Raw genomic sequence first — 13762 nt, 5'->3', positions numbered from 1 at the left:
CACTACAAGGGGCTGGATTATAAAATTCTCAGTTAGCACAACTTGGCTCTTAATAAATGCTGACACAGTCACTGGGGAATGGCCTTGTTTTATGTACCCTAACCCCAACCATTGTATTATCCCTATTAGGCGTGGCACAATAAAAAACAAACAATAAATCCAATTTACTTCAACACACACTCCTTTATACAAACATACAAAAAACAACACTGGCTACCGACAGTAGTGGCTGCTGTAATGCCCGCCACACATTTCACTCTTGTCTTGTTAGAAGGAAACATGTTAAGCCATAATAAAAATATAAATTACTGCTTCAGTCAAACGTTGAGGTTACACTGTGAGACAGTGATATACCCCATGCTGCTACTTTACATTTCACACTAAATAGCCGCTGACATATTATAAATGTGCCAATCCTGTTACATTAGATGACAACAGTGACAGGGGAGAGTAAAATATAAGCTTTAGAAAGACAAACTCATTCATTGATCTTCCACATGTCATCCACAGTCTTGAATACAGACAGGAAAAAACACTTTACAATACTTTAAATAAGCACATGTTAATGTTGTGGCCCTGGTTTATTTAAATTGATGTGTGACACTTACAATTTGTAAAGCCACACTACTTCCCTCTGTCATTACTCTTCCCAACCAGCCGTCTGCTCTGTCTGTGTTGCCCCCTCTCCTTATGTCTCTGTGTAAATCCCTCTATATTCACCTTTTCCTTCTGCGTGTGCAGGTCCCACTCGGCTTCAGTGAACTGAAACCCATCTGCACAAAATGTCCACTTGCTGCTCTTTTTCATACGCAATGCCAGTGCTCCATCATTAATGTTTCTCTGGGCAGTTTTCCAGACTCCAGATTACTGAGTACTCCCATTAAACACCTCATCACATTAAATATAAATGGTAATGCTCTGGCCTTGTCTCTTCATTGAGCTGTTTTTAGCTCTGCCAGCATCGACTGTGGGGAGAAAATAGCAACTCATTTTGTATTGCAGGAGAAGGGGCCAGATTTAGAGGGGAATGCACCTTTTTCTAGACTCCCATTAATATTCAGTGATGAAAGATGGACTGAAAGGCAGTCTGGAGATGGGATGATGAAAACTGAGACGGAGAGAAAGTAATTTGGACAGGAAGAGGACATGATCAGCAGACTGAGATGAGCTGTGTTAGGTCTTCCCCTCTACCTGTCTCTTTCTATCTGTCTGTCCATCCCTCTGTCTCTCGTTCTCCTTTAGCTGATGAAATGCTCGTCTATAATAATAATTGTAATAAACATGGCTTCAAAGCAGAAAGCAACATTGGGAGATTGTTGGAACAGACAAATGAAGAGATCATATCAGCACACACTGAACATTTTTGTTAAAACCTGCATGTTTTTCTTTTTGTGTGATTCTGTATTTCATTCCATACATTCAATCAATGTGTAATTTTGGGTCATTTGAGTGTTTCTGCATGTGACCAAATGATCTGTGTTATTGCTATGAGGTTTCAGACCTGCATGTATTTATTGTTAATCATGCTTGCCAGATATTTGAAATACGCTTTATTTATTTACATTGTTAAGGTGCTTGAAAGTGTGTCTGTTTTGCTCTGTTGTGCTCTGCACCCTGGATGATGATGATGATGATGATGACCCCAAATATGTGTTGTTTGTCTGGCTTAAAGCACATTCAATTCCAGAGTCCATTCAGAATGTTTCAGAAAATATCACATTAGAATATATTATATTTGGACAATATGATATGACCGGACAATTAATCTTCTAACTTTTATTTCCTTGCATTTTACAAATATTATGATTCCTAAGATGTACTCAGATCAAAAGCAAGGATATTAAAATAGTGTGAGGCTTCTTTAAAACATAGATACATGATAGACCTCCAGCCACACTTTGTTTCTACAAAGTTAATATGAACATGTGGCGTAATTCGAAAAAGATATTAAATGTAAATTGTAAAAAGTAGACCCTGACGCAAATGACCACATCACAACCGTGGCACAGCCAAGCAGATACTCTAATCTGAAACCCAGTGCTGAGCCAGTGTGCTTCTGTAAAGCAGCACCTGTATCTGTCTTCACTTAAACTGATGATGCACTTGTATTCTTACTGAGCCATAGAACCATTGTCATAAACTGTGTATCACAGGTGAGTAAAAGAAGTTACTGGTTAAATGTACAGTATTTATAAAAGCAGGCACCATCACACAGATCACATCTTGGAAAATGTTCAAATGGTTGTGCCAAGAGGAACCTTAAAGCAAACAGACAATGGTTACTATGGGTGAAAACACTATTTGCATAAGCATTGTAGACGATGGTCATCATAAGGGTCATTGCGTTTTTGCATGGCAAAATGTGTCATCTGGGTGCAGCACTAACTCCTGTTGCAGTATCATACATCAGACATAAATTGTACTGTACAAAAGCACTGCTAGTATAGGGCAGCATTATTAGCAACTAATTGCTGCTGCAATAGCCAGTCTCAACAATGTCAGTTGATACAATGCAGAAGTTTAAAAAAGTAAAAAGTCTTTTTCTGACACTACTAAAGATCCTCCATCTCGATTTTGCAATCGTTAATATCCACAACTACCTTAAAATAATGCTATATCCACACTACTCCATTTAATGTTTGAAATGCATCACTTCTGCGTTGTTTAGGTCTGTCGTTCACAATACTCTGCACAGGCCCTCTAGCGGTAAAGACATTTTCGAGTCCTTGAAACACAGAATGTGGCTCGATTTTTGTTTTTGAAAACTGAACTTGAACTTGAATCAACGACAAAGTCATCCCTCCTCTTGCAAACACTTGAGTGGGAGTTTAGCTTACTTTGCCTACATCATGGTTGTCCATGAGATCAAGAAGTATTATCCCTCTATTTTATTCAACAAATGTTCAAACAACATCTAAAATCTTACAAAATTGTGCACGCAAGAATTACACACCTTACCTGACTGCGTGTGAAAAGGGGGAAAAAAACACTTTAGTTATTGGTCACTCTACAATCTCAATTACTTCAAAATATCACTTTAACATGTATGGATGTAGTAATTTTTATTAGACCAGTTCTAGCACCAACAATTTAGGCCAGAAATGAACATGAACCGCCTATAGTAACCACAGTCTGGTGGCTTTTTGGCAGGTGATTCTCTTGACAGTGTGTGATCGGTTCCTCCTCTTATAAAACCCTCCCCCTCGGCAGCTCCTGTCCTCTCTCCCGGCGGCTTAATAGAGGATGACATCAGTGCCACGTCCTCCAACTCCGAGGAAAGCCCAGAGAGAGCAGGGCCGGGGGACAAGGATGGCAAGCAGCAGCAGAGACGGCGCAAGAAGAGGAGGAAGGGCCGGGACGAGGTCTACGACTTCCTGGATAGCCAGGAGAAGAACATCGGCCAATCAGACAAGCATGGGATTCAGGATAAGGACGGACATGAGGCAGAGGATAATGAAGATGAGGAGGAGAACTGGGAGTGGGAGATCAGAGAGAGTGGAGGAGGGGGCAGGGTAAAAGGCAAGAAGAATAAGAGTAGGGCAAGACTTCCAGAGGAGTGGGGAGCGCCCCAGCAGCCTGTCTCCCCCACACCGGCTACGATCGCTCCCACCAGGGCTACAGCCGCTCACTCTGGTGCATCTGACTTCAAAGCTCCAAACTTGAACCCCAGCCCTGTTTTGCCCTCTGCCTGTGCACAAATACCCACAAATTTCACAAACCATTCCCATGCTAGCCTTGTAACAGATTCATCACCACGCTCGTACGAGCCCATGTGTTTAGACGATTTCCCTATGTCGGCAAAAGACGTGCAGAGGGCAAATGAAGAGAAAGTTTCCACTGGCAAACCTGAAGCTAATCATAGCACAGCAGCTAGTGCAATCACTGCCAAGAGCAGTTTGGCTGGGGATGCTAGCCGTAGTCTAGCGTTAATGACAGGGGACAACCTGAGCCCAGTTTCGCAGACCTTCTCTTTCCTTGATTCTGTCCTCCAGACCCCTCAAGCCTCAACACCTGAATCACAAACTACCACCCCCATCACCAACACCCCCACCCCTGCCTCGGCCCCCCTGACAAAGTCCGCCCCAAAAGAAACTGCCGTCCCTGCCTCAGAAGCTTTCTCCACTTCCAACAGCCTCACAGTCCTTACTCCAGCACCCACTGTCCCAGCTGCAGTCGCATCGTTGCTCAACGTTGACGCCAAACCTTTTGTCCCTGCAGCCACCTCAGCCACGCCCCTTACTTCAGCTCTACCCTCCTCAGGCCCTTCTACTTCATCACCAGACACTCTCCCCACAAGCGTAGTGACACGTCCTTGCTCGGCCACACTCCCTCCCCCCATCACCCCCGCAGCCCCTCCCTCTCTCCCTGCACACTCAGAGCACGAGGAGTCCTCATCGCCACAGCTCCCCCCACTGGAAGGTTGGTGAACTACAGGGAAGATTATTTAATAACATGGGGCTAATTTGAACAAGGGATTGTGGGCTGGGATAGCAGGAAGCAGCTATTGATATTCTACCTGTGTGCATGGCTCTTTGTCTGTGGATTGAGCACTAGGCCTGCTTGGTGCTTAATCTATTCCTATCTGTAATAACCAAGGCGCGAGAGATAAATGCTGAACAGCTTCTGATTTAATCAATTTTCTATTAATAATGTTTAAAACAGATCTAGACACAAATATATATCTTGTTACATTAAAAAAACAATAGAATCTCTGAAAATACATCCAGGAGATTCATCTCAAACTCCCACCAGAGAAACATTTGTGTCCAGGTATATCTCTCTTCCCAGCTGCTGGCATGAGTATGGGATACAAGTGCTGTGCTGATCGGGCCATGTATTAACAAAACTGCAAGGGGGAAACGGATAAGTTGCCCTATCTGATTTCCCTCCGCCTGCCTCTGTGTATCTGTGCCCATGATCATAGCAATGTTTCTGCTACTTCACTTGCTGCTTTTTATAGCTCTGCTGTCTCTGCTTGCTGCACTGTCTTCTGTTTCATGTGACTGTCAGCTCCATGTCCAACGTCCCACTTCCACTCTGTCTATAGAAAAAACACATATAACTCTGGTCCTCTAATGGCAAAGCGAACTTGCTTGTTATTTTAATAGACACAATAATAGTTAATAATAATAGTTAATATGTACTAGAGTATTTCTCATCAACTGCACAGAGCCAATGTAGTGAATGAGATGGTTATTGATTGAGCAATAATGTTAAACGTGTTTTAGGATTATAGGCACAACTTTCAATTATCAAGTTTTAGTCTTGATGGCTCTTGGGGGTATTATTATTATTGTTTATAAAGTATTTGGCTCAAATACATTTTTCTCTGTAAAGATAAAATAGAAATGGAGAACAATCAAATCAATGTGACAATCTGATTCTTCTAGTATGTTAGAAAATAAACATAAGTTTTAATTATAATCATGTGAATTGTTAAGCATACTGTATTTGCACCAATTTGGTGAAAGAGTTTTAATTTAACCATTCTAAATATCTTCCACCCAATCTCTCGACCTTCATCAGTGAATCATGGGACACACCCATCAGTGAGTGACAACACCTGAGTGACCATAGTTCCATATTTAGTTTTCATTTCCATGGCCACAACATGCTCCAGAAAAGAATTTGCTAATTAGCTAAGTTTGAGTTAAGAGTTGTTTTTTTTCCAAAGGTCAAGAATACATCACCAAGCTCAGAGTTACATTTTCATTCAGGTCACGATCCTTCAAATGCAAAGATCCAGTGACGTTTACAGGTGTAAAGAAAATCATAGTATTTGTTCCTGTTTAAAGCACAGTGGAGGTTAGAAATGAAAATTGAAATCATCTCCAGATGTGGTGGAGTTTAGAGACTGTGTTTATAAAAGTTCTGTCAAAAGCACAAATTTGACAGCTACAGCTGACCAGCTCATGTGTAATAGCCATGTAGGAGCCAACAGTCCAATGTCTAGTGCCGCAGCAGCTGCCTGACCCCTGACCTCGTGTACAGTGCGAGAAAACTGTGAGAGGATCTCAGTCTAATGCTTTTTCCTCCTGGTGATACTGTTTCCGTCCTGCGCTCTTCAGCTACAGCTCACAGTTTTCTAAAAATAAAAGCTTCATTTTCCAGTGTGATGGTTTGCCTCAGCCCTTTCTCACTGCTACAACCTGACCAGTACTTTGGTAGTAAAATGTGTGGGAAATAGTACAACTCACTAATTATTTTTACACTAAAAATAATCCAACCATGTAGTTTTAGATTTCCTACTCTAACAAGAAGTGCCTTTAGTCTGACAGCAGCAGTCACTAACAGCGTGCTGTGTTTCACAACGGCCCTTTAGCTGTAAAGACGACAAATGTCTATAATATCCTGTAACTTCCAGAAAGTCTAAATGGAGTTTTGAAGCAAGTTCATGACTGACATTGTTTAACAAAAGTTCTGACTAAGGCATTGTTAGGGTTTATGTTGAGAACTGTGTTTATACAGTGGTTCTAAATGAGCACTGTCTTATTTCTTCTCTCCCTCTTCCCCCCTTTCTTCTCTTTCATAATGCCATGATGTCACCCTGAACAACAGGTAAGAGACATTTCTCTTTTTCCCAGTTTGTATATTTTATTCTCATGTGGTGCTTTGCAGTGGATACGCCTGAGACCACAGCAGCTGTGATTATGTGGTGGATAATTTTTTTGTTCACTGACACAACTGGCTGGTTTGAGGGCAGTGGATGTTGCTTTAAAGTGTGTTGTTTATTTATTTAAGTTTAAGGCATATAACATATGATCAGGTCATCTTCTTTTGGCGCAAACTGAAACTTAGTCTCTGACCTGTCACACGTGACATATTTTGTATCTGGTGTCTAAGCATCTGCCTGAGGATCAGGAGACCAGGAGCTTTCCCTTCAAATTAAAGAAATTAGAAGCATCATCATCTGTTCCCCAAATTTAGTATGACTATATACTGTAGGACAGACTTGATGTGCTACTTACAAAGATGGTACTATAGTGTATCACCTGTGGCACAAGTTCAGGTTCAGAAAATACATTTCAATATCTGCAGCTTACAAAGCAGAGTTAGTCAAGTATATTGTTAGCCATATACAAACATATGATAACAGACATGGTGGACCATAAATACCAAAGTTAGCGATCCCACTTAAAAATGCAATATTTGCAGTAGCAAAACAAGTCCTCAGTTTAAATATTTATCTCCTATCCAACATGTTGAAGTAAGAACTTGAACCATTAGCTCAAGGAGGTCTTCGGCTCCAGCCTGTCACAACGTTTTCTTTACAAAATCTGATTCTATAAGGTTTTCAGATTTGATAAGCAGAGTTGGAACTAGACTTTGTCACACTTCTGCTGCTTTTCTATGAAATACGTACCTCAACTGTCCCAATTATCTGAAGAAATCATCTTTTGAAAAACGGTTTCCCTAAGTGTGTTTTTCATATTTTCCAAACATAAAAGGTGCTATACTATTGCATCTCTATGTAAGCAACACATGTACACAAACATTCATATGAACACAATATGAACCACCTCACATTTGGCTGTATCACAGTGCCCTATAAAGTTGGATATGGGTCAATATCAGTTTTAGCCAGTTACAATTAGAACATTTCTACTTAATCACTATTGCCCTCCACTCAGTGAAGACTGAAATGAATGAAACTATAAATTATGAAGAACATCATTGCCATTATGTCATTGAGCTGTTTTTAGCATTTTTAGCATAGCTACCATTGGTGTGAGGCTGTGGTCAGTGCAGAGCTACAGTTTGCGAGTATATGGTATATTTAGTAAATTTGTTCCAAATGCACCTTTAAATCGCCACAAATATGATTGTGTCTCACTTATCAAACAAAGCAGAAATAGCATTGTGTGTTTAAAGAGACTCTATGGTCCTTCAGTCACCTCTTTGCTCTGAGTGTGTCTCTGCTGCAGAAGACAGCACCATCCAGCTCAACCCCTCTGCACATTCACTTAGCACTAATTTGTCCCAGGGTGAGTGTGTTGCTCTATAGATGGTCCTCTCTCTCCAAACATATGGTGTTGGTGTAAACAGTCTTCTGTTTTCAAACACAAGTACAGGTCTGGCAGAAAATATAGTTTTTACATCACCAAGGTTTAAATGTGTATCAGAGGTGTGGCACCAACTTCTGAAACATTTTAACATTTTCATTGATGTGCTATAACATGTGCACACTATCTCGCTAACTAAATGACCCTCATCAGGTATCTGTCGTGCACTGGTGTTATAATAGTCCTTCAAAGGAAAATGTGGAGTGTTCTACTCTAAACCAGCAGCTACTGCTGGTTAAGTTAATATAATCTATCACAGACTAGAGGTTGTATGCTTTTGATGTCCATGAATTGTTACACCATTGTGTCTTTTCCTCTGATAAGTACAGACAGTGGCCTCTTTATAAGGGACGTCGGTACGATCTAATGCAATTAAATGCAACATCTCAGTCATAACTTCTACCTTTAGTTTATAATGTTCAGTTATTGTTTACATTCTCTTGAATGTGTAAATTAAGTTTTGTTTTTAGTACTTAAGTCATGAATAAAGATAGTGTTTTACTGGACACTGTTTTTATTATTGTCCTTTCTATTTCCATGCTTTAGAGAGACAGAATATGAGAAGCACTTCTCCATGTACAACATCATCATTAACTCTGAGCTCAGTGATAAACACCTTGCTGTCACAAAGCATATTAAAGTTGTCATGAGGTGTACTAAATGTAGCGACGCCTGCGAGCTAATTCAGGCAGCCAACTCCAGCTGCGCTGCTCTAATCATGTGACCTACATCATGTGACATACCTCACTCTCCACAACCATCTATAATACACACCCACCTTATCAGGTGGTCTATTTAAGCAGAGAGAAATTTCCCATCATCCTCTTTGCTTGCACTGCTGCTGCAGTATTTCTACCAGTTGCTTCAGCCCCTCCACCACCCCAGCATCCACCTGTAGGCTCCGACAGGGGGGTTACAAGTATTTGCTCATCACTCCCATCATTCCTGTGTAATCATATGGGGGAGTGATTAAGTTGGAGCCTATTGTACAGCTGGTGCAGCTGAAAGGTTTCGCATGGGAACAGTCACTCTGCAAACCTGTGTCACAGCCACTTGGGTAGTCTTGATTTATAAAAACATGGGTTCCACAAAACTCACCATAATCAAAACAACAATTTGTAGGCAAAAAAAAGATACACATATTAGAATATAGAAATGTTACTTTCTATACAAAGGTCTGAAATGTCGTGAACAAAATTGTATTGAATAGTGAATCTTTATTTACCTATTGGGCTAGATGTAATCAAATAAAACAAAGGCATCACCCAGTAAAATAGCCACAATAGTATAAACTATGCTCAGGATGATGAACCCAATTAGAATCATTAGAAAAACACTGGATATCACCAAAGTATCCTCAATTGTATCTACAGAGCTGCACAGTGGTTTTAGATTCAGAGAATTTCTACCACTTCAATGACAAAGCAAAACCAGACTGGTCGTCCATTCCAGCAGGTTTTTCAGGCTCTGCGTCTTGAGGCTTTGCTTGAGCAACTGTTGGTCTGCTCCCATGACATTATTATCGTTACCTGACATCTGTTTGTGGATTTGTTTAGCACTGAACCAATTTGTACCTCACTTGGTGGACGAATGAGGTGTGTTCCAAAGAGGAGCTCATTAAATAGTGGTGTGGATCTGGTTAAATGGGCGGGTCCAGGGATTTGTCATCACTTTAATTAACCTCTAAGGTTATAAATATATATATATCTATATATAGATATATAGATATATATGGTTTTGAGCTGCATGAGTTTGCTGCAGATTACCTCTACCTATTACATTTGCATTTATCGATATTGAGAGCTACAGGAGCTTAATTTAGGACTGTTTTGCTTTGCAGAGGTATGCGCTGGACTGACTACCTTTAGTTTTTAGTTGTGTCTGTTCCATGTTTATCTTGTCTGTCCATCTCCCTGTACATATCTTACATAAATACAATATTGATGACTGCAGCTACCTTGTTTAACCCTCACATAAAGCCTGTAAAATAGAAAAATATGATTGCTGTTTCTATTGTATTTATTTCTAGGCAAAGCAGTTTATCTTTTGATCATTGAGTGAAATCTCTATCTTTCTTTCTCTTTCTCTTTCCCTCTCTCACACACTCACAGTCTCCCAGACGCACACACACTGACCTGCTTTTGTCCTTGAAAGTGAGCCAGTGAGCCAGTGAGATTGAATCAAAGTGAATCCTATAATTTGAGATTCCTCACTGGGGATGCACATGTGTTGTGATTGGCTGTCCAACCTTGCTGATAGATGATCATGTTGCAATGTGTGTGTGTGTGTGTGTGTGTGTGTGTGTATGTGTGTATGTGTGTGTGTGTGTGTGTTTCTGGTTTGTGAAGCACGGAGGAGGTTGTTGAGCCTCAGCCCTGCTCTTTGACTCCATCAGGTGTCTGTCTGGAGAATTGCAGCTGTGACCATAAAGAACTGCAGCTAGAGTGAAATGGCTGCTAATGGTGAAGAGAAATGACTGAGCAGCATTGAACAGAAAATCTTCTGGATGAGGAGCATTTCCAGCTCAGAATCCTGTGTATATTAAGTCATATATAAACGTTTTCCAGTGTGTTCCCTCTGAGGAAAATGTAGCTTTTAGCTAAACATGTGTCACCATTGAATGAGGCTAAAATGATTAGTCAGTGTATTAAATTAGTCAAAACATAAAGCAGCAACTCAAGTCATTTAAGTTATTTTTCACACAGACAGTTAATGTCTTCTCAATGGGTTTTATTCTCTTGGCTTTGGTAAATGGGAATTTCTTTACAGAGTTGTATGGCATTTTCTTCTTGCCTTCAGTTATCATTTATCTGTAATCATTTCCCATAGACTAACATGGAGGAGGCAGGGTTTATGACCTTTACAGCAGCCAGCCACCAGGGGGCAATCGAAATGACTCGGCTTCATTTTGGGGAGATGTGATGTCTCGGCCAAATATGATCCAGGCCAGACCTATATTATATTATTACAGTTATATTTGTGTCTTTTTCCAGATTGTGGTTTATGCTATGTGTTAATGTAAAAAAAAAATGTACTGGCTGATATATATAGTCAACTCATGACTGTTTTTCCCTTTAGACAGACACTGGTTTCCAATCATTTCAGTTTACTTGTTATGTTTTGTGGAAATGCTTGAACAGAGCACAGAATATTTAACATAAGACGAGACAATCAGGTGCAGGAGTGTCTGGGTTTGAGGATTGGCCGAGGTCCAGATTGTTTCACACAATGGAGCATGCAGTGAGCGAGGTTGGCTGAGCGTGGCTGGATATTGACTGAGCAGGTAAGTGATGGACGGGGCAAGTAGTGACAAAGGCTGGTTAGGTTCAGGCAGACATGCAAGCTATAGCAACAAGAATCAAGCAGAGCTTTCAGCCGAAGCGATTCTAGCCACAGGCGGAGAGAAGATGTGGTGGAGTCTAATTGGTTGGCTGGCCCTTCAGGAGGGCTGTGGCTTGTGGTCTTGATTAAAAGATAAAACTCAGTTGTGTTGGAGTGTATATGGGGAGATCAGGAAACTGGAGGCCATGCTCAGCCGGGAATACACAGCATCAAGAGCAGGACTCAAATGAGGACATGCAGGCAGAGGAGGACAACTAGCAAACTCTCCATATTCCGCACATTACTTTCAACATAAACGTAGGTGTACTCGAAATCTGCTTCCACTAAGTATTCTATAACAGTGAATACACTCCCTGAGCATGTTTTTAGGAACACCATACTAATACAGAGTAGTCCCTCCACTTCAGGTTCACTGAACCTCAGTATCATGTTCATGAAACCAGTTTGAAACTTTTATTTGTGACATGGAGCATTATCCTGCAGGAAGTAGCCATTAGGAGATGATAAAGGGATAAATGATGACGAAGATGATAAATGTGTGAGGAAAACATTCTCCGCGCCATCACACCTCCAGCATCCTGGACTGTTGACACAAGGCAGGCTGGCTCCAATGATTTTACGCTGTTGACTCCAGATTGTGGAGAATAAATCTACATCCATCAGACCTGGTTATGTTTTTCAGTCAGCAACCGTCCAGTGTTGGTGAGTCTGTGTCACTGTGTCTTCACTGACAGGAGTCGAACCTGACGTGGTCTCTGCTGCTGTAGATCATCCACCCCAGGGTTGGATGTGTTGTTCACTGCCTCTGCCTTTTCTTTAACATTGCAAGATAGGGCGTTTTTCTACATTTTTCTTGAATTCTCAGAGAAAAATTCCTGGATCTCGATGAGAAAAAGCTCAGTCATGTTTAGGGGACTGATATTTATGATTGTGTGTCATTTGGTGCAGAGCCAAAAAAGAATCTGGATCTGGTGAATTTGAACGTGGTTTCACAGTTGTAACGATTTGTTAATTTACCCACTGTAGCCTTCTTGTCAGCTCCAACCAGTCTGACCATTATCCTCTGACGTCTCTCATCAACACAGAGTCACTGGATGTTTTCTGTTTCTGAGTAAAAACTGTTGAGACTGTAAAAATCTCTTGCAAAACATATGTGTTGTGTTTATATACAGTGAGAGTTTTGGAAATCAGAAATCAGAATGACAGCTACTTGCCTGGTCTATAACATTTTGTTTATGATCAAAGCCTCAGCAAGATAATGGAAAACCTCATGAGTGGTTCACTTCAGTCACTCATCACATTGTTCTCTCCTTACATATTAGAATGCTCTCTCATCATGAAGGCTCGTATAATTTCCCTGCATGTGATGGATTTATAAGGTAGCTTTTCCCTGCGTGATGCAGATGCAAGGTGGGCTAATGAAATCCTGTTTTACAGCCTCTTTTAAGGTGGAAGTTTTCCTCATGAGTGGGCCCGACATGAGCTCTGCAAACCAGGATCTTATTCAAGACACCCTAATGACTGGGTTGAACGTTGACATCTGTGTTTGCCATCTTTTGCACCATTCCTGTCAGTTCTTTCTAACGTCTGTACCTTATATTTATGGTGACTCTCGGCCGTTTGCTCCCTCTGATCTGTTGCTGCAGTTTTTCTTCCTTCTCCACATAACATAATTTGCAATGAGTCATCTGTTGAGACTGATTATTTAGGTCTTTTTTCTTGATTTGAGCTAAATTAGCTCTGGTTCCTGTAATTAAACACTGTATTCAGTCTTTTAAACCAGATTCAGACCATGGACAGAGATATAGAGCAGATTCAAGCCACTTGAGCAAGAAGTGGGCTAGTGCAGAGTTTGGGGAAATTATTTTTTCCCACTTGTCCTCTTTTTCTCCTTCCTTTAACCCCAATTTCTTTTTTTTAAATCTCTGCTCCTGCTGGTTACTGGTTCTAATTATAATTAATCTTCCTTTAACTTCTCTTACTTCTGCCTTGACTTTTTCCTGCTTTGCTCCTCTTTCCTCCCTACCTCCATCAATCTTCCCTTCATCTATTGCCCTTCATCATCTCCCATTCTCTATCTCCCTCATTCCCTTTGTCCAACGCTCCCTCTTCTCCCTCCCATCTCTCCCCTCTCTCCCTGCCCTTTCTCTTCTCATCTCTTTCTCTTCCTCCTCCATCTCAATGCTTTCTGGTGCCACTATCCATATCATGTCTCGTGCCCAGACTCCTTGTGTCACTGGCATCATAAGAATCGCTGCCAGGGGTGGGGGGGAAGCAACATGGTGATGTGGGTGTTGGTGGGGGAGTGGGGGAGACGTTGTCAGGGATACATGGGAGGCGGTTGCCGTGGAAACAAA

General features: G+C 41.1%; 1 protein-coding gene across 4 annotated transcripts in view; it reads left to right on the top strand.

Annotated features, from left to right (window-relative positions):
- The window catches only part of LOC118118215 (microtubule-associated protein 4), a 96993-nt gene that overhangs the window by 40320 nt on the left and 42911 nt on the right, over positions 1-13762 (top strand). For 3 of the 4 annotated variants that reach the window (XM_035171231.2, XM_035171227.2, XM_035171226.2), the window contains exon 5: positions 3211-4419. The exons of the other annotated variant lie outside the window; for it this stretch is intronic. In XM_035171231.2, coding sequence (XP_035027122.1) covers positions 3211-4419 — 1209 coding nt within the window. The remainder of the gene's footprint in view (positions 1-3210; positions 4420-13762) is intronic. 4 annotated transcript variants of the gene reach the window in all.

This window comes from Hippoglossus stenolepis, chromosome 11 (genome assembly GCF_022539355.2).
Source record: "Hippoglossus stenolepis isolate QCI-W04-F060 chromosome 11, HSTE1.2, whole genome shotgun sequence".
Taxonomy (NCBI): domain Eukaryota; kingdom Metazoa; phylum Chordata; class Actinopteri; order Pleuronectiformes; family Pleuronectidae; genus Hippoglossus; species Hippoglossus stenolepis.
This window is presented reverse-complemented; position numbering and strand designations above follow the sequence as displayed.